The sequence below is a fragment of the Leptinotarsa decemlineata genome, unplaced genomic scaffold, assembly GCF_025532065.1.
Source record: "Leptinotarsa decemlineata unplaced genomic scaffold, Ldec_3_MD MMD2_tig00026299_RagTag_RagTag, whole genome shotgun sequence".
In the NCBI taxonomy this organism is placed as follows: domain Eukaryota; kingdom Metazoa; phylum Arthropoda; class Insecta; order Coleoptera; family Chrysomelidae; genus Leptinotarsa; species Leptinotarsa decemlineata.
Window position 1 is genome coordinate 46,701 of NW_027412676.1, and position 26,827 is coordinate 73,527.

The 26,827-nt window shown below is 32.7% G+C and overlaps 1 protein-coding gene across 1 annotated transcript in view; it reads right to left on the reverse strand.

Moving 5' to 3' along the window:
- Positions 1 to 1,518: 1,518 nt before the first annotated feature.
- Positions 1,519 to 26,827, reverse strand: part of LOC141484936 (allergen Tha p 1-like) — a 36,967-nt gene continuing 11,658 nt past the window's right edge. Inside the window, exon 2 of the mRNA XM_074180640.1 lies at positions 1,519 to 2,235. Coding sequence (XP_074036741.1) covers positions 2,024 to 2,235 — 212 coding nt within the window. The 3' untranslated portion in view covers positions 1,519 to 2,023. The remainder of the gene's footprint in view (positions 2,236 to 26,827) is intronic.

The window sequence follows — 26,827 nt, forward strand, 5'->3', positions numbered from 1 at the left end:
TGTTTTACTGTAGTTTCGTCCTATAAGGACATTTTCGAACCTATACAATAAACTAACAATGGTTTATTACATTAGCTCTTATATAGCACCCCTGTAGGTAATAATAGAGGTATGTGGCTTGACTGAGTACCTAAATTTACAATGTACAATGCGGATGTGCTAATTTGAAAACCGGTTAGTAAACTGAATCGATTTGATCATTCAACAGGTGGCACCCCCCACCAACAATTCTAAAAAAGGTCCAAATAGAATAACTATGATAAAAACCATTTATAAAAATATGTAGAGCATATACATGAGTTTATTTCGCATACAAATTGGCAGAAGAAACCTTTTCGGAATTACTGCTTCCATATGAACATTGAATTACACGAAAATAAATGCTTCTCATTGGGTTTGTACTACAAACATTGAAACATACACCATTCATAGAAATGCTATTGGAAATTTCCCAAGTTTCTTGTTTAATGATTGAGAAGTAGAAATATTTTATCAAAAAGCTAATCGCTTTTGAAAATATTTCATTTTCAATTGAAAACTTTGTATACTTTTTCGGACAATTTGATAGACGCCAAAATGTATTATTCAATGGTCAATTCCAAATATCATTTCCCTTCAAAATAGACGGGAAGCGAACTAGTCGTCATTTTGAAAAATAATATGTCAAGAAGAGATTGGAAGCCGCACGGGTACGAGTCCTTGATGAACGAATCAAATCGAATATCTCACCTAGACCAGTGAGCAGATTGTACCGTTTTCAAGTCGAGGGTGAAGAAAATGAGGTTTCCTCACCGGGTAAAAAATGTGGTGTCTCACCCAGTAGGTACAAGAAAATAGAAAAAAAAATAATCTAGATTTTTCCTTTTGATAATTGTCGTTGTCATATTATGATTTTGATGACATTTTGAATGCCAATTGAGAATTTTGTTCGTACAAAAGCTTTTTGTATGAAACAAATACCTAGTCTGAAAAATAACAAGGTTTTTTTTTAATTCTTGACCCAAGTTGATTTTTGAGTCAACTAATAAAAGTTATCAATACTTTTTTCGTTTGAAATATGGGCTGCAAGGAACTATTCGTTCGTTCCAATTTTCAAATTTCTTACTCCAGAAATAACCGGACTACGCCTTATGAAATGATTTATTTGTCACCTGGTTTATATAAAAGGATGATGAAAGGGTATTCTCTTTGAGTCGTGTTGAATGGAAAGAGAAATATATACAGTGTGTCCCAGGATTAATGTTACAAGAGGTACGACGGATTAAAATTTTTTGAATTCTATCTTAAGATTGTGAGATCAGGCTTTGCTTGGTGAGAAATATTTTTCACCAAATATTCGATTACTGAAAAACAAGTCTGACTTAATGATGAAGCAAAAAATATTTTCTCTGCAGGTAACGTACCCATTTTGCTAATGAAATGTCAAACTGAAACTGAAAACAGCTGTTCAGGAAGTTGTGGCTCTATAGAAAATTCCCATAATATTCAGCTACTTCTATTAAAAAAATATTTTATGTGTATTACCAATTGTATTTACTCACAAATTTATAGCAATTAGATATTACTACGTTTCATGAACGCTATTTGTCAGTAGATACAGTTCACTTTGTTTCTAATAAGCAGATCAAAGTAGTTGAATCTTAACGAAATTTCATATGGATCCATGATTTTTCATCCTGAACAACTATTCTGAATAATATTTTGGCCTGACAAAAATGTTTTTCACTTCACCAAAAATTTCCTTCAAAAATATTTCCCACCAAGCGTAGCTCAATCCTTTAATCTCAAAGTGAAGTTAAATAATATCTCTTGTCCATCAAACCTTTTGTAACATCAATCCATGGACATACAGTATAATAAAAAAATGAGATTCAGCAGCAACCGGATTCTTTAACTATCGAAATGAAAATTGAAAACTCCAGTAATAACAATGGAAAAAGTGCATAAACATTCAATTATCAAAAAATTTATCATAGTATTTTCATCTGTATTCTGAATTTTCTGAAATATTTCTCAAAATAGCTCAGGCTTCATCGTAGTCTTCATATTCTTCGGTTTCATTCGTGTCGATCCCGTAACGTTTCCTAGCATTTCCATTTGGATCATATTTCTCACATAATTCCAAAAATAGCGATCTGTAATGTAGAAGTAGATGCTGGAGCATAAGGGCTGCCTGCTTCTTCTGAGCCGGATTGCATTTTTGACACTCCGTAGCTATAGCATCAGGAACAATTTCTGAAAAAAATCAATTATATATAAAAGGAATTACCATCATAAAAAGATTTGATTGGGATAAGAAATTGCTTGGTATTGAATTTTTCAATAATTATACGGGGAAAGGCGCATGGTTTTAGATACTTATGTATATATCAAAATGATACTTTTCAGAAATATTTTAAAAGTTTCAAACTCACAATAGGCACTGATAAAATGGAAAAAAATGTTAACGAATGGATGCATTGGTATTGATCTAGGGATATTCTGATATTTTATAATTTTTGAGTGCTTCGCAAATAAACATGATTGAGTACAATCACAAGTGATCTGATAATATTTTGAAATATTCCCAATGCCTTTTTGCAAGGGCAGAGGCAAAAAAAATCAACACATATGAAATAAATGCATTCCAGAATAGGATTTCTCCAGCTATTTCCTGAAGAAGTTATCAAATATTTTTCGATCATATTAAAAAAAGTAATTTTTGCAGAGTCTATAATTTATAATATTAACTTTTTTGAAGTATCTAATTTTCGAAAATCCTCATGATTGAATTGTCTTATTCTATCTTAGATTCCATGCAGAGAAGCAGAGACACGATTTTGAACATTACTAGAAAAAGTTCCCATTTTGATATACTCACTGGTGAACTCAGAACCGAAGCGAGAATCAAATCTCTATTTTTCAAAATATTAGGTTCTTTCATCACTGTACAAAAGATGTTACTCGCTTACACCTTTAACGTTTCTATAATAGATTAGTTTCGTTTATAATTCATGTGGCATTTCCGAAGAATAGTTGTCACTCACAGAAAATCCATTTTTCACCTAGCTTGATGAATAAAAATAATTATTCACGTTAACTATTTCTTTTGAAAATATGTAAATATTGATTATCCTCCCGTGGGTTGGGCTAACTATCGGAAGCGTCCCAAGGTGGCGGATAGGGCAACGGCCAGGGAACTGGGGGTCCTGTCCGTGAAGCAATTGTGGCCTTACAGAAGGGGTCGCCGGACTCCTGGTCAGTGGCAAAAATAAGTTGGGTGAGGAGAACTAAAACTCCCCAAAAGCCTTTGCGAAATATGCCACCGTGGACCAGCCTACCCACGCTAAGGTGTAAGGAATCTTGCCGACAGCTGAATGACCGCAGGGTGATATGCGGTAACGAACGATCCCCTTGGGGAACCTGACGAAACCTCATGGTAGTCTTCCTTTGCTACTCGTGAATGAAACAAATACCCAAATAGAAAAAACAAAAACATAAACCAATACCGAGGAAGGACAAAAGTGCTCACCTCAGTCTAAGGTGGCTGAGGATGAACAGAAATGACTACCCCAATCTACCACTTGGAATGAGACTTTTACATTTGAGGCGCTGAGACCAAAAGGAGCAAGGGCACTTCCTGCGACGGACTCCACCAAGAACTCCGCCTTGAATGAAGGCAAGGAACCAGCTGCCCCTGCAGGCCTTCGCGGAGGCCGCCGTAAGACACCTCACGCGTGTGTTCGGCGAGTCTTGGCCTACACCTGCTGATATAAAGAAGATGTCCTCTAGTGACCTGTCCTGGGTCACATGTAGCCTAAGTGCTGTGGGCCTGCACTCACCCTCCCTACTCTACATATATAGATACTGATATTGGTTATCATTTACCAAAATGAATTTAAAAAATGTCCAGATTGATGAACCAAAATAATCAAAGAAGATGAAACTAAAACGAGATATAATACTGAAGATTTATAATACTGAAGATTGTATTAAACTTCTACAGTATTGAATATTTGGATACAAGAAGACCAAAAATGTATCGAAGCAATATTCTGGCAATGATAATTTTCAAAACCATGAGAATAAAAGTATAATCAAATTACTTGCATTTACAGGAAGAAATACTTATCAGTGGAAGGTACTACATGATAATTTTCAGATTTTTTTGCCGAAGTACTCAATTCAAGATATTCGAATTGAACCAATAAATATCAAAATGATTCAAGTTATGAGAATGGTATTATGCACAATCATGATATAAATTTGCCATACAGCACCGATTTGTATGGAACGCCGTTTTACTTTTTATTGTCACAAATATTCATTTCTCAATTTATTCAACTAATAATTTATTTGTTTGAATTTAATTGATTCATGCATTTGTTCGACACATTAAAACGATCGTTCCCAAAATTTGTTCTATTTTAAATGACACTTGATTTAAAATGTTACATGAATAAAATTGTTATTTGAATAAAAAAGACTAATGAAATAACTTGAAGCTTTTATTGATTCCGAAGAAAAATATTGTTTCAGAGTATTGGAAAATGAAACGCCAATTTACTATTTATTATGATGAAAAATAATATATATATATACATATAGTTCAACTCAGCAATGAACAAACATTTTTATTCAACAATCAATGGAATGTATTATTCGAGTAAATTCAACAAACGTTTCAATTCCGCATATAATTTTGACCTTTGAATAAAATGTTGGCTGTTGAATTATAATGAAACTTTGAATTCACTTTCTAAAAGTGAGTTTGCGAATAAAATTTCAATGAATATATTTGAATGACTGTCAAAGTTTTCCCATGAAACATTGTTGGTAATAAAAATAGATTTTCGTTTGTCTGAAAATGTAGCAAATTAACTTTCCATACTAAATATTCTCCTATGAATGATAAAGATTGCTATATTTCAATTTTATTGAAAGTGTTGAATATTTCCAACATTCAGTTGAATGCATTCAATTTAAAATTTGGTTACAACTGTTGTGCAAAACATTCTCAAGCAAGTATCATTTTATTTCATCAATCTTTTTAAAAAGCTGATTCCTGACAAAGAATTAAATTTTTTGATGATTTAAAAAGTTTGTTGTATTTGAAAGATACATTCAAAACGATTGTTGATAATTTTAATTCGGCGCTGTGGTCGAACGGATTATGGTCACACTAGTTCCTCTTACAGTTTTCTTGGTTGGTGTCTGTAAAATGTCATCAAGTTGTCGTTAGTGTTACTATTTTGTGGTTAGTGTCTTGTTTGATTGTATATAGATGGCAAATGTTATGCGACAGTTGAGAAACACATTGTAGACTGTGTCTAACGTAAGATGTCTAGACATCTTAGTCTAACGTAAGCACAGCTTTTACTCGTAAATAAATTGAAACATATTGAACATAGGTATATACACAATGAGATCACTTTTATAATACGCTTGTTCTGTTGAATTGTAGTCTCTCAAGTATGCACACTATCGATTCACAGCTATTGTTCAAAGGTAAGTAAGTATAACATTCTAACATCTTAGATTGAAGATTATTTATTGTAGGTGCGGGTTTAATTGTCAATACAGTGATAGTCGTTATAGATCGTCAATTCAATTCAACTAAAAGTAAGGTCAAGAATTATCTTGATGAGTATTAATGGTTATTACAGTTCTCTCTCACACAGTATAAAACAATTTCCCAGAAACGTGTATGGATTAGGAACTATCTTGGAAAGACATGAGCTCTACAGTATTTTCATTGAAGCAATATGCATCATAGAGCGTGCATCGAGGCAAAAAGCAAGTGGCATTCAATCATAACTGTACAGTGGTTCTCCAACTAGAAGATGTATAATGTAATCAAAGCATTATGGTGAAAAATAAGAGCAAACACAATCTGAAAATAAATACATGTCAAACCCAGGAAGGTGGGTATTTATAGATTTACAAAATATTTGAACAAACTTCGAATGGACTGTGGCCTTTGAGATGTCTAATCATTTGAAAACTTAGTCTTCAGTATTGAAATGCTAATTTTATCCCACAGTAAATGCTAAGATGTAAGATTTTCCTTTAAATCTACAAATCTTTAGATTGGTATGAAATGAAAGAGGAGAATTTTCTTTTGCAGTTCAGGTGTGTATGCTTGGGAAATTTTAAATAAATATATACAACAAGTATCTTTCAGTTATCAGGAATCGATAGATGTTCTCAACTGACAGAGATTACATTAAGACTTTGGAAAATGAACAAAATTTTCTAAAAAAACTGTAGATGTTGAGATAGCATCTAATTTATTCAAATGCATATTCTAGCCAAGGAATGAAATCTTAATATGACTATTGGTTAATAATTGTGACCTGTTAAGACAAGGTTAGGTATTAGCCACCTGGAATTTGTATTTATGTTTTAGGTCCTGGTTATTGAAATTAGAGCTGAAATCGTAAGAAAAAGGAAACCTGAAAACGCTACCAGAAAATATGATTTTTTTTGAAAATTGGTTCACTAGATTCCTATACTGCATAGCTGAAACCCTAATTAGATTGCTTTTTTCCTGCCCTTGATATGAGATGAATATTTTTGTTATATTTTGATTAAACAATAATTTTATTTTTTTTTCAACCATGAAAACTACTATTTAATTGAAGAAAAAATCAAGAAGTGTTATTGGCAAGTGATTTTGGAAGGAAAGTGTATACTATTTGCAACTGGTGAAAGAATCAACCTTAACATCGTTAGTTTTAAAAGGTAGCTAAAACTGGAATGAATGAAAAAACGAGCACTTTTTCCAATCATAAGAACTTCAATACTCTTCATGATGCTCGTTTCACCAACCAACCAACCAACTTTCTATAAATTATTTGTATCGACAACTTTACTGATGTATCCGAAATTTCATTGTCATTTAAATAACTCACAAAATGGGCAACTTTCTCCTAATTTAATAGACTAATTAGAAAACACATTTATGACAACGTGTTAACATTTGTAGATCACCAACCAAGGAAACTGTAATACAAACTAGTGCGACTATAATCCGTTCGACAACAGCGCCGAATAAAAATTATCAACAATCAATTTAATTCATGTATCACCCAAATGCAACAATCAAAACAATTAATTTTTACAAAACACTAATAGAAAGTAAAACGGCGTGCCACTCCGATTCAACAAATAATTCAATTCATGTATCACAGAAATTCAACAAACAAAATAATTCAATTCTTTTCAAAGGAATATTAATAAAAAGTAAAACGGCGTGGCACGCCGTTTGAATTGTTTTCATTGTTACTTTTAGGTGATAGGTACATGAGTTAAATTGATTGTTGATAATTTTTATTCGGCGCTGCGGTCGGACTGGATATTGTGTTACTATCACTAGACTATCATGTTGCCAGATTTAAAAATTCAGCTTCTGCAAAAATCCGCTCGACGCTAGCGCCGAATTGAAATTATCAACAATCGTTTTAATTCATGTAACTATAATTATCAACTAACGATAGTTACAAAAATAGTATATATGACAAACATTTACTTCCAAAAATTTCAAACAATAAATCTATATCATAACTGTTCGCAACTTTTCATCAAACAAATTAATTCATGTAACATTTTAAATCAAGTGTCATTTAAAATAGAAGAAATTTTGCGAACAATCGTTTTTAATGTGTCGAACAAATGCATGAAACTATTAAATTCAAACAAATACATTGTTAGTTGAATAAATTGAGGAATGAATATTTGTGACAATAAGAAGTAAAACGGCGTTCCATAGATTTGCACATGAATTCATATTCAACTTACCCACTTTTTCAAATGTGAACCTGACCCATAAGCTATATTTTTACTAGGACTAATTTTTCTTCGAACCAATACTTACTTTTTGAGCCATTCACTAAAAACCGTCTGGAAACGTGGGCTTATCGACAATAAGCTGCAAAGTATTGATCTTCAGAAAAAACTTTATGTAGCAAAAATTGAATAGTATTAGTTGAGCCGTCTATTTTTCAACTCATTATCAATGAAACATTCTTCACCCTCGAAAATGAGTAGTATTCACCACCAGGGTGAAAGTAACGTCCGGTGCAGTCAGATTTAAATGTGAGGTTAAAAAAAATGTAATCCAACATTTCATGAATATCAGTACCATTTCGCAAAGTTATAGATGGGGCTACTGAATACACAAAACTGAAACTGAAATTATAAAGTATTATATTATATTACATGACTGAAACGTCCAAGAATGATCAATTCGTATAAATAAAATAAGTGGTTGATCATTTTTTAGGAAAGTATGTTATTAGAAAACCATGATTATCTTTCGGGAAAAATCAAGAGTTTTTCTGATCTACTAGTTCATCTATCGTATGTATACTAACTACTTTATGAGGTAGGGAAGATACGCAATGAAATAGACGCGTTTCGAAACGGACACTGCCGTTATTTTACAATGGACTTGTTTTATGCTATTGAATATGATACTGATTTGCTTATAGACTGATTGATTTAACGGGTTCATATACACTTGCATTATTGAAATTTCTGTGATATCAACATGGATATGTTTAAAAAATAACGCTTTCATTGCGTTTTTTGTTATTTGAATCCCATGTATAATTAATTCACCCATCCTATGGATTTCTTGCACTCGACTGATTTCACTTTGAATGAATCATAATCATAAACTGTTTATATGCTCCGTGAATTTTACGATTTGGCAATGTTGATTATTTGTATTGTTCCTATTGGTTGAACGAGAAGCGGTATTAGGCCCGTGGCGTCAAGGGCCTAATGCCGTGATGAGTATAGAGGTTCCTGACACAAGGTGCAGGGCCTGCCGCGAGGTGCCCGAGACCCTAATGCACTTGCCATAACCATGTCCAGCATATGCGGTCTCGGCCTATATCCATAGATATAACGCGGCCCTAATAGTGCTATATTACCATTAACGGCACTCTTATGGTATTGACGAGACACCGGTGTTGCCCTACGTTCCAGAGGATATTGAATCCATTGTGGGAAACGAGAAGTGTGGAAATAATTGAAACTATTCGTCCTTACCCTCAGGCTCATACAATCCGATAAGCCTGATGTAGTTCTTCTCGACCACCAGAGCAAGACGATATTTGTCGTGCTTGGTGGAATGATGCCCTCTCTACTCTTGAATCTTAAAATCATACCGACCTGCCGCAGCTGCAGAAGGCTGTCATTCTTGGGTCACTACGCTTGCTCAGGGCACATGATTCTCGGATCCAATGATCACTTACCCCACGGTGTGGGGAGTGGTCGTTGGTTGAATATGCTGGCGCGTCCTCCCGAAATCTGTTTAAAAAAAAATCTGTTTAAAATCTGTTTTTCCGTTAACCAGCTGTCGCACCCCTACGAACGACAACCCTTAGAAGTAGAAACTTGTGTGAGCTAAGGATTAACGAGGTCTTACCTTTTAACGTGTAATTCCTAACACGGGTTGGACGATAGCAAGTGAAGATCGATCGTTCAGACTAGGGCTTGAACCACGCACCAACACGGCAGTCAATTCGAGTGAGTGAACAAAGCACCCGCGCCGAACCGCTTGGCTACCGACCGACCGGAATGTATCGGGGCTCCGGGGGATAGGGCCTGACCAGCGCATATTTCGATAAAAGAAAAATTATACGTCTTTCTGGCATCCAAATGGTGAAGTATGCTTCCACCTACGAACTGCACATCCTCTCCCTAGCCCCCGCATCGTCCTCTTTTGGAATGGACCATTGCACATTTGTCTAGTTTGAATTTCCTACCGATAGCATGCGTGTACTCTTCCACCACCCTCAAGAACTGATGTAGATACTTCTGTCCAGAACCATAACGTTTAAGAACATCTATATAAAATAGATGGGTGATCTTGTGCCTACAGTTTTCGAAGGTGTTATAGTTATAACCTTGAGTGTTTCTGAGCGCAACGGATAATGGAAATCGTGAGATGCAGAAGAGAAGGGGACTGAGGGAATCAGCCTGAAACACACCCCTTCTGAAAGTGACACACCCTGTTTGGACTCTGGCTTGACCAAATGTTACGGTGAAGCGAGTTCGCCATATACTTACCTCGGAGTGGAACAGCGCCACTCACAAGCGGTAACAGCAGTGAATAACTCTCTTCGCGGTAAGTATCAGCACAAACTCCGACAGATCTAGTCATCGGAACTGTCGGGAAAGAACAAAGTTGGTGCAACAAATATGCTTGCCGTTCCAATCTTACTTTAGTCGTTTGGAGTAGTGAAGTGGGCTCGGAAGAAGCTGTATCAACTCGACGTAAAGAATAATGATGAATCTCTATAGGAGTTTGCATCCCAAATGGTCCGTTCCACGGTTGTACTTCCCCCGACAACAAGGAGGCCGTGGACTTTCAAGTTTGGAGTGTCTACATGACTGAATGGTACCGGATATAGTCTGTAAAGTCGTCACGAGTTTGGATCCCCTTCTCTGCATGGTATGTGACCATGAGAGAGCAGCTCGTATCTTCCGTAATATTCGAGGTGGAACGATGAAACTCTCAGGACTGATGGATATGCTCAAAATGCACCTACCACCTGAATGGGGTTGACCAAAGTGATATACACTGTCCGCCACTCGCGATGGAACACCCCATTTTTAGGTAAAACATATTTCGGCGCAAAATAGTTCGCTTCCAATAACTGAACCCCTTCATTCTATCTGGAGAGTACTCTCACGTATGAAAGATACAGATGCTGTGAGATGCTATCAACCATTTTGAGCCTATCTGAGGAAAATGTCATAGCACCACATTCTCAGATTATCGAGATAGTGTGAAGCAGTATATGACAAATTATCGATGGCGGCATCTATTATAACTGAAGGAGATTATTCGTAAAACTAATTCTGGTTGCTTAACATCCAAATTCTATCCCAACCAGAAGTGAGAACTCTCGATTGATGAGCAAAAACTGCAAAAAATGGAAAAAATCTATATTCAAAGGTTCACATCTCGAAAACTGTGGACACTTTCAATCAGCACACCAAGAACTACAACATATCAAAATTTTGGCAAAATTCAAGGCAAACCATTTCTCATAACATTTTACCATCCGAAACAAAATTATTCTTCATACTCATTGCAACACCGAAACAATTGTTAATTTTTGAAGAAAAAATCCCCATGAACAGGTAGAATTTAGATTATTTTACCTACTTGCTGAATTGTTGTCTGAAATCATTTGAAGGGATTGAATTACATCAGTTTCATTGAATCACGCGGTGCCCTGAAATCACCATGGAAAACAGTTGCTCATGGGGAAACTTGAAAAATAAAGTTTATAAGGATAGGCCAACAAATAAGGAAGATCTCCGTGCAAGAATTATACAAGCGTGTAGAGAAATCACAACTAGAGAACTGAGAAGAGTTGGAGGAGAAGAAAGAAGGCGCATAGAAAAATGTGTTCGATTGGAAAGAAATTACATAGAAAGCACGAAAATATAAAATTGTCAACAGTTAAATCATATGAAATTGATTGTTTTGTTTTTCAAATGAAAATGTGATTTTGAAAGTAGTACTTCGAAAGAATTTTGAACTACATAACATTTTTCGTCACAAACTATCCTTGTTTTTCTTTAAATAATGGGAAAATGAGAATATGAACTAACATTAACCATCCTAAAACCTCACTGATTACATGTTTCCGTTCCTCTTACAAATTACCATTTTCTCTCTTATTGAGAAGGAATAACTTTCCTGACAACAAAATAAAAAATAAATTATTTATGTGAAAACAAAAGTCGAGTTTCTCTTAAACAATTTCGTTCATGTTTTGATGTCAAAACCAAAAAAAATCTACTTCAATTATTACGAAAGATACGGGGGTGTTTACATGAGAAGTGAAACAAATTAGGATTTTTCAGGACTGATTTTTTTTCAGGAAAAAAGTGTAATCGTAGTAAATTGCTAGTCCTGATCACGAATCTGAAAGAATTTTGAGCCTATTTTGCCCCCTAATATGTTTTACCGTGAAAATGGGGTGTTCCATCGCGAGTGGCGGGCAGTGTATATCACTTTGGCCAACCCGATTCAGGTGGTAGATGCATTCTGAGCATTTCCATCAGTCCTGAGAGTTTCATTGTTTTACCTCGAATATTACGGAAGATACGGGGGTGTTTCCATGAGAAGTGAGACACACTGTACATATATCAAATATTATAGTTTTTGATATTTGTAATTAATGTCAAACTCATGTTCATATAAGAAGTGTTTGATTATTCATTGTTGTTTTTCCTTATAATTGTATAATTTCTAGATCTTCGTTTGTTTTCAATCTAAGTGTGACTATTTTTATTAAGATTCAATATGTAATAGTAAAAAATGTATAGTCCTAGTCCATTTCAAGACACCCACTGTCCTATTCAATGCTACCTGAGTCATGGAACGGACAAACATTAATTAAAAAAATATTGTAATACTTCGTAAAAAAATATTCCACTTAAAATGATGGTGTATTGTTAATTGTATATAACCTAGGAATGCCTTTAGGACAGGTAACGAGTTTATGGATGTGTAACTAGAGTATATAATTATACTGCAAAGTTACACCAAAGTCTGTTAGCCAAAGCCTGTTCCACCATCGCTTTGGAGTAGCCATTCCGTCTAAGATCATTTTTGTTGATATCTAGCTCCTTCTCGAAACCTTTACTCGTATTACAGACCCCAAAAACACGGTCTTATAGTCTTCATGAATCCTATTTTAGTCGATTAATGGTGGTTGGATTCGGGATTCAGATACTGTCCCGTAGGAGTGGATTATTGGTATACATATGTTTTCCATATATGTGTCGGTCCTCTTCAACAATGCGTCCAAGAATGGCAATTCGTTGTGGACTTCCTTCCCCATTGTGAAAGTGATGGAAGGTCTTAGGCTGTTAATGTATTTCAAGAAGGTGTCTAGTTCAGTATTCAGTATTCTTTTTATTAGTTCTTTCAGGGATTTCAAATCATTTTATATAATATGTGACAATGGAAGTCCGAACTGATGAAACTACGCATACATTAAACTACAAATACACGATGAACAACTACTTTCATATGAACATTGAGATACATGAAAAACACCCTTTCAACTATTCAGTTTGTACTCCAAAAATTCGTTATGGACTTGAATCAAATATCATTCATAGAAAAATATGCAATAAAGTTTATGAAAGAATGTTTTATTCACATGGAATACCGTCATGGTGAAGTAAAAAGCCAAAACTTTCCTTTCCTGAAAACTATAAAGTCAAATGAAGTATGGTTTACGAAAATTTTAAATACTTATTCAAAAGGCTGCTGAGGGCTGTATTTCATCCAATTGAATGAATTAGGTCCTCCCGATAACATTTTTTTTGCTACTAGACACAATTCTCTTTCTGTAGCGTTTCTGAATGTTTACGACTAGTTCTCTATAGTAATTTAAGTAAATAAGAAATTGCATTATTTGAATTCATGATGATTCTATCTATTTCTAAGAACTGCTGATGTTATTATATTTTTCATAGCTAGCTTTCATATATGTGTTAATGAGTTTTTAAATGATTGGTGTAAATAATGATGTATGTATTCATAGTATAATTACCATCCAAAAAATTGAAGGTCATCACCTCATTTCTCATAAACAAATTAATGTTCTTTAAAATTCAAATTTTCACGTCATTTCAATGTATTCATTTCATATCTCAATCGAGATTCAACATTTTTTGTTTTGAAGTTGAAACATACTTAAAATGTAAACTATTTTTTAATTTCAAAATTTATATTCGAACGAACTGTCATAAGGATTATGAAATTGTTTACTCTGATTCTGTTCAAAATCTGTTTAAAAAATCTGTTTTTCCGTTAATCAGCTGCCGCCCCCATACGAACGACAACTCTCAGAAGTTGAGAAACTTGTGCGAGCTAAGGACTAACGAGGTCTTACCTTTTAACGGATTCACTCTCAATTTTTTCGAGAAACATTGTTTTTACATACAACTATGTGATATCACGGCAACGAGTTGATGAAACGAAGAAGAGAAACACAGAAAATTTCATGTGATAGCTCAGATATCCTATTTTGATTAGGACCGTCGAGTTCCTCTAAGTAGCCATATAGATACTTTAGATTTCATTTCATCATATTCTGAATAATTTTAAACATACAGTTGAAATTTCCGCTGGAGATATCAATATAAATATATGAAATATTGAAGATTCATTTTCAGCTTCATATCTTGATATTTTGCAGTTTCACAAATTATAATAATACACCGACAAGAATGGGAAATAATTCAGAAAGTTGCTTAGATCATATTTTTATCGAACTTAATGAAAAATATACCGATGAGTTATTGGGAATTTCATGTATATGAATCCTACATCAGTGACCACTTTCCTGTAACTCGTTGCTCACATTCAAATAGTCTTAAAAATCGGACAACCATCAAATGAAAACTAAAAAATTGATTTCGAAAACTGAATTGCTTGTTGAAAAATGAGTACTAGGAGAAGGTCTTCAATGAAAACATAGGAAAATCAAGTCTTGGATTACCAATGGTTTGATTATTTCATTATTTATTTCGATATGAATTGAAAAAAAAAATAAGGAAAACATGGAAATGATAAAAAACTGTTGAATAACTTTAGACTTCATCGTAATTACTTGAATAGACTAATAAAAAAAAGCAAAAGAACAGTATTATAAGAATAAACTGAAAGAGATTGAGGGAGATATAAAAAAAATATGGAAAGTAGTCAATGAAGCAATTGGGAAAGTTAAAATAAGGGAAATGTGAATGAAATATATAATAATTGCCATGCTTTCACAAAAGATCCTAAAGAGATAGCTAAAATTTTCAATAATCATTTTTGTTATTTTGAACTTGAATTATCTAAAAACATTGAAAAAGTTGATGGATATTTGAATTTAGATTTGAAATCAAATAACAAAAGTTTATATTGGTCGCCCATTACAGAAACTGCAGTGATTGAAATGATAAATGATTTGAAAAATGAATCTGCTACAGGCCCTGATGCATTGAATAACACTTAACTCAAATCTATTAGCGAAACCGTTGACTCATATTTTCAATAATTGTTCAACATCTGGTATTTTTCCATCAATTCTTAAAATTTCATACCAGTGTACAAGAATGGATATGAAAAATCTAATAATAATTATAGACCAATATCATTGCCAAGTAATATTAGTAAAATGTATAAAAAAAGAGTGGTCACCTTTCCTGCAAATGAAAAAATTGTGTCGACTAAACAATTTGGTTTCAGAGAAGGAATGTCAACAGACGATGCAATTTTCAGTGTAACTTGAAATATATATAATGGTTTCAATACTGACAAAAAAGCGATAGGAATATTTTCAGATATGAAGAAAGCTTTTGATACTGTAGCTCACTCTAAACTCCTGGAGAAACTAACACAATGCGGAATAAGATGCATTTACCTTGAACTTTTCTGAAGTTACTTAAGAAACAGAAAACAGTTCGTGAAAATAAATGAATATAAGAGTAACCAACAAAGTGTGGTGTTCCTCAAGGCACGGTTTAAGGACCTCCTTTTTTTTATTTACATCAATGATTTACTGAATACAAATCTTTATATTCAAATGCAGATGCAACTGTATATGTAGTGGATGGAGATAACTGGAATGAGACCATATCAAAAGCTGAAGTTGGCATGTCAATTTTGAAACATAATTTGAGTTATGACTTGCTCACACTCAATATCACGAAAACTAAATTCATAACATTTCCATTTTGTGAAAAATATCAATAAAAATTTGATGAAATGAAAATTCATAGTTCGAAACAGAAACATTTTCGAAAATACAATTGCACTCTTAAATTAAACAGAAATCGGAAGTCAGAAATGAAATATTCAGGAATATATATATAGATTGTTGCCTGAAGTGGAAAAAACATTCACTTGAATTAACAAAAAAATCAAGAAAATTATAGGTTATTAATTAAAAAGAAAATTATAGGCTCAGACTCCTGAGAAATATATTTGGAGTGAGAACATTATTGATGTTTTATCATGCATTATTCTCCAATATTATGACCTACCGAATCATAGCCTGGGGTGGTGCATATGAAAATTCATTCAAATTTGTCAAGTCTATTCATAAATATGCAATAAAAATAATTTTTAAAAAACCTTTCAGATTTCCATCAAAAGTTTTATTCAGAAAATTCTTCATTATAAATCTCAGACAAACATTTTACAAAATCAGTACCATCTATATAAAAAAAACATTTCGCAAATACTGACATAATAGAACATCAGTATGATACAAGATCAAAGACCAATAAATGCTTTCAAATTGCTAAGTGTAGTCTACATTTAATGCAACAACACTTCATATATATTGGTTGTAAAATTTACAATATGAATCCACGAGAAATTAAAAGGTTGAAAACAACAGCACTTGAAAAAATATTACACAATTGGATATTAGATAATAGTGAAAAAATTGAAAATGTGCTCACATTGAAATAATTCAGTTCAACAGATGATTTATTTCACTGTCTTTCATAATAAAATACTACCATTGATACATTTCTTCATTTCAATATATTTTTTCATGAACAATATCTATTACCAGTTAATTTAATCCTTATTTTTCAATTAACCCAGTCAAACACAAGTGTTTACACTTAGCAGACTGTGTTAAAATATTATGCATGTACTAACAATTTTTTGATATTTATAGAGATTCATTTGATATTGTACATTTGTTAATAAATTTGAATTTGAATTTTAATCATTCTTTCTTTAAAAAAATCAAGTGGGATTGAATTCGGGAAATAGAGTATGTGGAGAAAAGAGTAATCGCAAGAAGTTTGAATGATATTTTGTCCATATAGAAAACTGGTTCTATGATCTAATCATTAGATGCTCTTTTATCACATTCAAAGCGTCTGTAAAAACTTTCAAGAGCTTTCTGCGAAGTGATTTGTCCCAATTTGCATTCGCTGTCTTGTTGAGATGTGTCAGTTCAAACTCTTTGAAATTTTAAGATTTTTCGTGTTTTAAATGACACATCAATTTCAACACTATCCATCAAAACTTTTGGATTCCATATTTTTGATGATTTTCTCAAATGGATTTTATAATGTCTGATAATTTAGCTTCCGGTATGAACTGTGAAATTTCTTACCTCACGTGATATTTCGGTTTTTGATTGAAATCGAGAATGATGTGTTGCCAAATATATTTTAGAAAATTCCGCAAAATAGTGGCACAATTAGTGATATTCATGTATAAGATCTAAGAGAAGGTCCGAAGCTTTTGGAAACGGTTTTCTGATCTCTGATGGTTTCGACAAGGGCTTTGTGTAGTGGTGCGATTTCATTAATTCGAACGTGAAAGTTCCATTGTGTAATACTGATTGTGTAGTACTGATTGTGTAATACTGATTGTTGAGAGTTCAATAGTCACTTCTGCTCGTATAATATGAAAATTTAATTATTCAGAGTGACGAAAATGAACAATACAGGGTGTGGATAATGAATGGGTCCTCGCAAATACACAGCTAAAATGAGATTTATTCAATTCTCACTACTCGCATCACTATTGCCTACCTGAATAAGATTTTTTTATGTACTTTTTACCAAGATTTTTGATGGAGGTCGGAGAAAAATGTACATTTTTGGCAACCAAAGAAGATTGCTTCCTTTCTCCTAAGTCGATATACTACGCTCAGTTATTTGATTGTTCAAATAGTTATGTGCAATTTTATTCATTTTGAATATTTCGAAATCTAAAAGATCTCAGTTCTTTAAAATTGTTTTGATTAGAACCAGAATCATCACCTGTTCAACCAACTACCTCTCTCTCACGTGAGGTAGCAACAATTTGAAACACACTGTATTTCTAACCTACCTTTGACTTTAAGACTCGAAGCACAAATTTTTTTGCTTTTCTCAAGTCGTTTTCAATTCAGCACTGCCAGCATGGTCCTTTCGAAGCCCATTAGAGATTTGCCAATGGCTTTTGAACAGGGTTAAAACAGAACCTCGCCTCCGCATGTGCGGAGCTTTCCCATGAAACAGACTTTTGCCTCGCATGTTTTTGAATCAGTTAAAATGGAATTATGTTCATCAGGAGCATGCAATTCCGCACTGTAAAGCTACAAACTTTTTGTAGAGTCCATTAGTTAGTAACTTGTTGAATTCATGAATTTTGCCTGTAAGTAAAATAAATGATTGAAACGTTTTTTCGTATTCCATACAGCTTTTTCGAAATTGCAAACGTTTCAAAAAGTGTATATACCTACGTATTTCTAATTCAGGCATTTTCTGGTAATGAATTATTAGGTTTTGGGAAAGGAAAATTGTTAGGATATTTTTTAAATGTTACTCATTTCAAGTGAGCTAAGCACATAAAAAAAAACAATGAAGAAAAGAGAATTTAAACTTTCTATGTTTTTTACAACTTTTATTTGTAAAGTTACTGCGGTTTCCTCCTATAAGGACATTTTGAAACTTATACATTGAACTTATACATTTAATGTGCAAAACTGCAGCAACGTTAGTTACAACTGAAAGTGGTAAATAACATAAAAAGTTCCAATTCTCTTTGATTTCCTATCACGTAGTAACTAACGGCTACATCCATCAACTTATTACATAAAAAAACTGTTATTCATTTTATTTACTGTCAAAATTCATAAATATACCGACTAATTATATGATTCATATCAAGCGAAGGCCAACCTTTGCACTGTTTTCGAATTAAATTCGAATTATAGAAGAGGGTCCTTATTTATTTACGCAAATTGTTAAATTAGCCTGAAGTCAAAATTAAAATTTCAATGCTTCTTTTTTCATCAATTGACGTCAATGTTTTGCTTATTTGGAAGAAATGTTTTGGTATAACTCTAAATACAGATTATAATGATTAAAACTATTAACTGGATTTGTCACCCTGTTCTTGATTATTATCGGTTCATTCAAAATGTTGTTTTCTGCAAACAACAGTTTCTTGGAAATCCCAATCACGTCAAACCTATACTGTAAAAAATTGCAGGCAACTTAAGAACTGGTTTGCCTCCAATCGTTAAAAATAATGTGGCATTAATGTGGCAAACAAGCTTCCCAGCTTGTTTTTTATTATAACTGATGGACCGTGAGTTGATTTGAATGATACAGAAGATTTTTTTATGGTTTCCTTTCTGAAGTTGGCTGATATTGTCTCTTTGTCTGATTTGAAAAACCAAAATAAAACCGTTCCGGAGCAAGCAAGGAAATGACTTCTAGTTTGACTATGAACTATATAAGCATACAGAAATCATGAATACAGTTCTCAGTAGAAAACAATCATCTCAAAATTATATTCACGAAAAAAAAATCGATTATTATAGCAAGAGTTAACATGCATATAATTAAACAACGAAAACCATTTCCCTTAAACGTCAACGGTTTTCCTGAATATGAGTCACTTTTGTCATTTAACTATTTTGTATAGCCAAGTCAAACGGAGTTTACTTGAAGTTATGTTTAATATATACAAAAAAATTATAATTATTCCTAAGACTGATTACTTGAAATAATTCTTCAAGAGCTTATATTATTTTCATCATGAGTCATGGAATATCAAATAGTTCTCCCTATTGTCTTCCCACTTTGTGAAATGATTTTTTATTAAAAATTGAAAAGAATTTCAGTTTACCTATAGTCAACTTCAATAAAGATATATCCTAATCTATTTTATTTTGGATCACTAAACTAGTTAACGTATAAGATTTTACCACAAGATCCAACAAAAAAATTCAAAACAAATCCAACAAACTGATTGAAAAACTGTATGAAAATGAATATATAGAAATGTGCCGAATACCTCACATGTAACAACGGAGTTTTTCCTAAAATGTATTTTTTACCAAAAATACATGAAGATGGAATACCTTTGAGGCCTATCAATAGTTTTGTAGGTTCTTCCGTCCATAGGCTTTCGAAATGGATTAGTGGAATTTTGACACACGGTTTCGAAAAAGATGAATTCAATGTGAAAGATTCTTTCGAATTCTCTAATTTTATCAGAATTGAAATTATACTTGAGAATTATATTTTAATATCTCGACGTGGTATCTCTTTTTACCAACATTCCTATAGATCTATTGATTAGTATAATCAGAAGAAAATGGGAAATCATTTCAAACTTTACCACTTTACCTATAGATCTTCTCATGGAAGTTTTTGAATTCTGTATAGATTCCAATTATTTTTGTTACAATGGATCTTTTTACAAACAAATATTTGGGTTGAGAATGGGTAATTGTATATCACCCATTTGTGCAGACTTGGTCATGGCAGAACTATAAAATATATGCATATTGCTTTTTCCAAAATATATGTTGACGATATTGTTACTTCCATTCCAAAATATAAACAAACTGAAATATTAGACATGAAAGAAAACAATTCGCTAGCATTTTTAGATACTAAAATAATCAAAGATGCAAACCGAATTTTAAAGGTAGACTGGTATCTTAAACCAACTTTTTCTGAGAGATTTTTAAATTATTTTTCGAAATATAATTTTCAGAGTGAAATCAACATTATAAGGAATATCATATCAAATTGAACTGTAGAAGTTTCAGAATACATGAGATACTATAAAAAAACTGAAAATAAAAAACTCCACAGCTCTCGTAGAACATGAAAAAGATTATGGACACATTTTTTTATTTTGATCATCCAACTATTCTAGATGTTCAAACAAATAGATCCAAAAGACTTTTGAGCGAAATGATACATATCCTCAAATGCGATAGAAATGCGACACCAGAAGAGATGTCGATGGCCTTAATACTGCATATTTCAATTTGATAAGTACTATACCGAAATCATGTTTTTAATTTTTTTCTTACTGCCATTGATAAAAATACGGACATCACTGTATCAAAATCAGAGGTAAAGTCATTCGTTTGTTTCATGTCGTTGTGTTGGTGTTGTCTCGTAAATTTTGGTTGTTGTACAATGTTTCTTATTTTTTTAAATGTGTATCTAATACCTATGTCTGATGGTTTTTGAAATAGTAATATTATCAACACGAAAAACAACTTTTCGGTGAGTAATTTAATTAAGAACTCATTATTTATTGTGAAATTGAAACGATAATAATCGTATTAGTTTTGTGGAAGGTATGTTTATGGAAATTCATTGTTACAGAGCCCTGAAGAATAATTTAATTAAATTCAAAACGTCGGCAAGAAAACATTTTTTGTTAAATTTGATCCTGTTGCCCAACCAACCTTTTTTCAGAGTAACATATTTTATCGAAAGCTATCTGGAAATCTGTTGAGACTTATTTTCAGTATCGCGTATGATACGTGACTGGAAGTTAACAGCTTGGACCCGACAATGTCTTCAAATAACTTAGCACACATAATAGATATCGGTGTATTAGTTTCAATGCCCAATCAATCACCACTGTTTGAGAACTCTTCCATCTGGAGAATTGCGTTTATGTGGAATAAACTTCCTGAGAACGTTTTTCCAAATGTGAATCCAATGTGAATCGCTACTTTCGCACAGGCACCGCTCTGAGGACGCCTTAAGGATTTTCCTGTAGTGATTATGTTTCGTCCTCAAAAAAAACTATTAGTAGTTACTACAACTTTTGATAAAAGTTTGTGGCATGCCATCCACTCTCGCTGATTTTTTGGGCTTCAGTTTCTCAACGCGTAGACAAAGTCTGAATCGGTAATTGCCTGCAATGGAAAACTTCCGTTACTTTCACTGTTTCTCAATTCAAAAACCAGATTTTATTCAAGTTTGGCGGTTTGAAGAAAAAATAATTTGCAAAATTTTCTGCTGTTTCGAACTCATTTCAATTCCTCATATGTGAATTCGCCTCCACTTGAGGAGGCTTTCCTTCTATTTTTTACGTGCTTCCTGAAGTATTCTATATTTTCCGTTGAATTTTGTTCGAAGTTTTTGGTTTATTCTTTCCAGTCTTAATAAATTCCGAATTTTTTTTTAATTCTTATAGAAATTAGAGTCGATTCGAAATCTTTCTTTCATTTCAAGTAATCTTTGATCTCTTTGGAGACCGTTTTTACACGTTCATGTCTAAAAAAATTCTACCATTTCATTCCATACGTTAAAATTCACATAAAGACATAAAGCTCTATTCACATCTACTTTCTCGCATACTCGTGAAACCTCACTCCAGTTAACTTTTTGTACTTTATGAATATAGGTTAGTTTTAAGTATTTTGTACACAGTACATTTGCCATTTCCACCCCACATTTCATATCAGTATTTCAAAAATTCTCGCAAAATTAATATTATTATGCAACAAAATAGATTCAAGCGGCATTTGAAATAGAACTTGATAGTTGTGTTCAAGTGAATGCCATTAAGTTATTATCGTTACTTACTAGCTGAGGTACCCGGCTCCTCTCAGGGAGTTAATATGAGATTATGTTTAACTGGGAATGGAAAAATAAACTTCAAATTACGGAAGAGCTATTCGATTTGAAGACGTTAATTGATAATTTTCATATGTGCCCCTGCTATAGGCTTATTTCTCTTCAGGGAAAATGACGAATCTTGCTGTACATACCCTCACCTGTGTTCAGCTATACCCATGCAGAAAATGCTTCGAATGGTTCAATATGTTCCAGAACATTCCAAAGCATGCAAGAATATTATGGAATGTTCTGTGTTTTTCATTAATGTTGGGGAATGTTTTCGGCTCTTCAGGATTGTTATAGAAATTATTTCTTCCATTTTCCGTTACTTCAAAAGAATGACCTTTATGTAAAAACGGAAACCCTCTTCACACACCATTCATAGATGAAAGTTAGAGGACTACTACATCATACAACTCCACTGATCGTTCCATAATGATTTGGGATGTTTAGCGATTTTTTAGCTTCAGGTAAATATGTGGACTTTCTCTCAGATGGAGAAACACGTCGTTATTCTCCTTGGTCGTTCCAAAATTATTGAACTGATGGATGTAGCCGTTACTACGTTGTAGGAAACCATAATGAAGAAAAGAGAATTGAAACTTTCCATGTTTTTTACCATTTTTATTTGTAATTAACGTTACTGCAGTTTCGTCCTATGAGGACATTTTCAAACTTATATATGAAAATGTCCTTATAGGACGAAACTGCAGTAACGTTAGTTACAAATAAAAGTGTTAAAAGACATAGAAAGTTTCAATTCTCTTTTCTTCACTAAAATAAATAGTCATATTCCGGGGTTTCTCCGTCTTTTCCCAAATATTCCACAACATTCGATAATATTCCGGGTTACTCTGAAATGTTGTGGAATGTTTTCCAATACTCCTGAATGTTCTGAAATATTCTGGAACTTTGTAGAAGACGAAACTACTAGACTGTTTGGACTCTTTGGTGTGGAAATGAATATTACTGGAGTTTTATCCCAACACCAAACCGTTATTTTCAACACTTCGGCACGTGTATCAATCACCAAGTGATCATCTCCAGAAAGAAGAATGCACTGTTCAATCCTCTTGAAGATGATCAGTTGATGATCGAAACACGTGTCAAGGTGTTGGGATAAAACTTCAGTAATATTCCTGGAATTTCTTCATGAACAGGCTAATGTGACACTATTACAGAATAAAATGAAGGGATGTAATTCGCTATTCGAAACGTAATACTCAGCTATGGCTAAACTGATAGACGATTAACGTGAATCATAGTCCAGTTATGCAAAAAAGTTACTAATTGACGTATAAAACATACTGTTGAAATAGAAAATGACCTCCATATTTAAAAAATAAACAACTGAGTGGTAATCTGGTAATTCATCCGTAGCATACAATCATACACTTCATTCACAAAGGTTAAAACTAGGTCCAAATTTCTGACTGAATCAGTGTTATTTTCCGTATCAGAGACAAAACTTTATATTGGTGAATGACCTTCTTTGGGAGAATGTAAAAGAACCGCATATCATTATATTATGTTTTCCGGAAATTACGTATTTGAAGGTAAAAATTTGAGTAGAAAGTGGAAATTTAGAATTTAAACTCGTAAGTGGAGTTCATAAACAAATGGATGAAAAAATACTCATGTAATTTCTAAATATGCACCTATGTTTCACATCTTTTCAAAACTATTGAAGATTGAAAAATCACATAAAAATAATCATTGAAAATAGTTCATTCTCAAATTTCTTGTAATATATTGTAGCAAAACAAGTTTGAGTTTTATATCATGACGCTACTTTATAGCATACAATGCATTTCCTGAACTTATAATCTTGGCAGCCGACTCATATTTATTTGGATGAGAAAATATGTCCATACGTTGACTGTAAGGTATTTTCATTCTCCATTTATATGAAATGAATATGTTTGAAAGAGAAAGTTATATTTCCGTATTATTACAAACTGAAAATGAAGAAATATTGGAAGATGAGAATTATTCGTAATTTAAAATGCCGTTATTTTGCAAAAATGCAAAAGAGACCTGCCATATCGATTTTTCATGAGATGAAAGAATTGTGGGAATTTTGGGATGTGCTTGAAATATTGTGTAAAACGTAAATAATCGAGTATAACGTATATATATCATTTATACGTTATATATTATATAACGGTTATATAACAGCTGATTAACGGAAAACAGATTTTTTAAACTGATTAGGGGGAAAATAGGCTCGAAATTCCTTCAGACTCGTGATCAGGACTACCAACTTACTACGAATACACTTTTTTCCTGAAAAAATTTCAGTCCTGAAAAATCCGAATTTGTTTCACTTCCCATGGAAACACCCCCGTATCTTCCGTAATAATTGAAGTAGATTTTTTTTTGGTTTTGACAAATTATCCATAAGTGAAATTTACTATTATTTAATTTGTATGGATAATCACAAAATGAGAAATCACCAAATCTCATCTAATGGTATTCTTCTCACAGATTGACTCTTCCAGATAAAATACATCATCATCTTTTTTCATTATTATTGTTTAATATAAAATCCATTAGGATTTTTGAAATCAGAAATTGTTCCAGATATTGTTTAAATAAAAAATTACTTGGCTTTAAAGTGTAATGGAATCTAAACATGCGATGTCTACAGCCAGACATTGCCCAAAATCATTTGGCAACAGGGTTAAGGTTTTATGTCTCAGATCAAACAATTTTGTTGATGTCGAATGTCAATTCGATTTTGAGCCCCGTAATTGGCTGATACAGCGCATGCGGGATTTGATTACATGTCATATGTCTGTTTGAATCATGCACGTGGTTTCCTCTTCAAGGAATAGGTGGTTTTTAATTTGATTATAAAATAATATATCATCAAATCTACTATATATTGTTTGTCTGTAACGTCCTGAGTTTCATCATAGTAATTCTTCATATATGTTACGTCCATATTTCATTGAACTTGCCCTATAACCTCACATACATTGTAAGTTGTTTTGACTTATTATTTTTAAATATGACTGTCTTTTACCCTTATTCTGAAATCTGAAAGTATGTGTTCCTAGTCCTAGAGGATGGATTCGACACATTTGAAAGAGAATGTTTTATTGTTCTATTATAACAAAAAGGATGTAAAAAATCATCAGGCATTCCAAATAACGTTATTTTGAGGCCATACAGAAGAAGTCATTTGAAAATCCATGGCAGACCAATCATTTCGATAGTTTATGAATCACCCGGAATATTATCTTTCGTTTTGGAATATGTCATGTATATTCAACGGTTTTATTTAGCTTGCCCTGTTTGTTTATTCAGTTATCTGTTAACAAATTGATCTGATATATGGTACACACATTTAATTTTGATGACAATACAATTCAATAAATTCTGTATCATTATTTATTTATTTATTTTTTATCCGTTTGACATATAAGTATTTATAGGATTTGTCCAGCAATGAAGAACACATGAAAACGCAGTGTCCTTATCAATATAAAAACACTCTAAAATCAACACATAATTTAAAATACAATACAAAAAAAACTATTTTATGATAAAAAAATTTCGTCTAGGTTATAAAAACAACTATCGTTTAAATACTTTTTCAGATTTCCGGTAAATTCTTTAATTTTATTGAGCTCCTTAATATCTTTTGGTAACTCATTAAAGATATTTGGGCCCATCACATAAGGTGAATTAGAAGTAACCTTATATTTACAATACTGTATGTGGTAGTTATATTTTTGACGAGTACTCCTACTGTGTATGATTTCATTGGTGATAAATTTATGTTTATTTTTGAAAACAAAAATTGACGATTCGAATATATACATGCTCACAAGAGTTAAAATGTTAAATTGCCTAAATGAACTTGTGCAAGAGGCCCTTTTTAAGGCTTTGGCCGTTATTCTCAAAATATACTTCTACGCAACGAATACATTTGATATCGAAGTCGAGTTACCCCACATACATATGCCATGTCTCAGTCTGGAAGCATGGTATAGTGCCAAAATGCTGATCTGTCAAGATATTTGTTAGGTTTCTAAAGAAATAACCTAATGAATTAATTTTACTCGTTAAATTCGAACAGTGTTGTTTCCTAGTCTAACATGCATCGATAGTAGTTCCCAAAAAAGTTGTCTCTTTTTTCCCAGAATTGACATGTTCTTAATTTGAAATTGAATAGGCACGCAATGTTTTTGTCGATTGTGAAATCTAACCAATTGTGTTTTGTTACCATTGAGATAGAGAGAATTAGCTCCGCACCAGTTCATAATAGATACATTGTTAAATAAGTATTCCTAATATGAGATTCCAAATAATTTGTTTATAAAAGGAACAATATAGGACCTAATACAGATCTTTACGGAACACCCATTGAAATATTTAACAAACTTGAATTACATTTATCATAAGT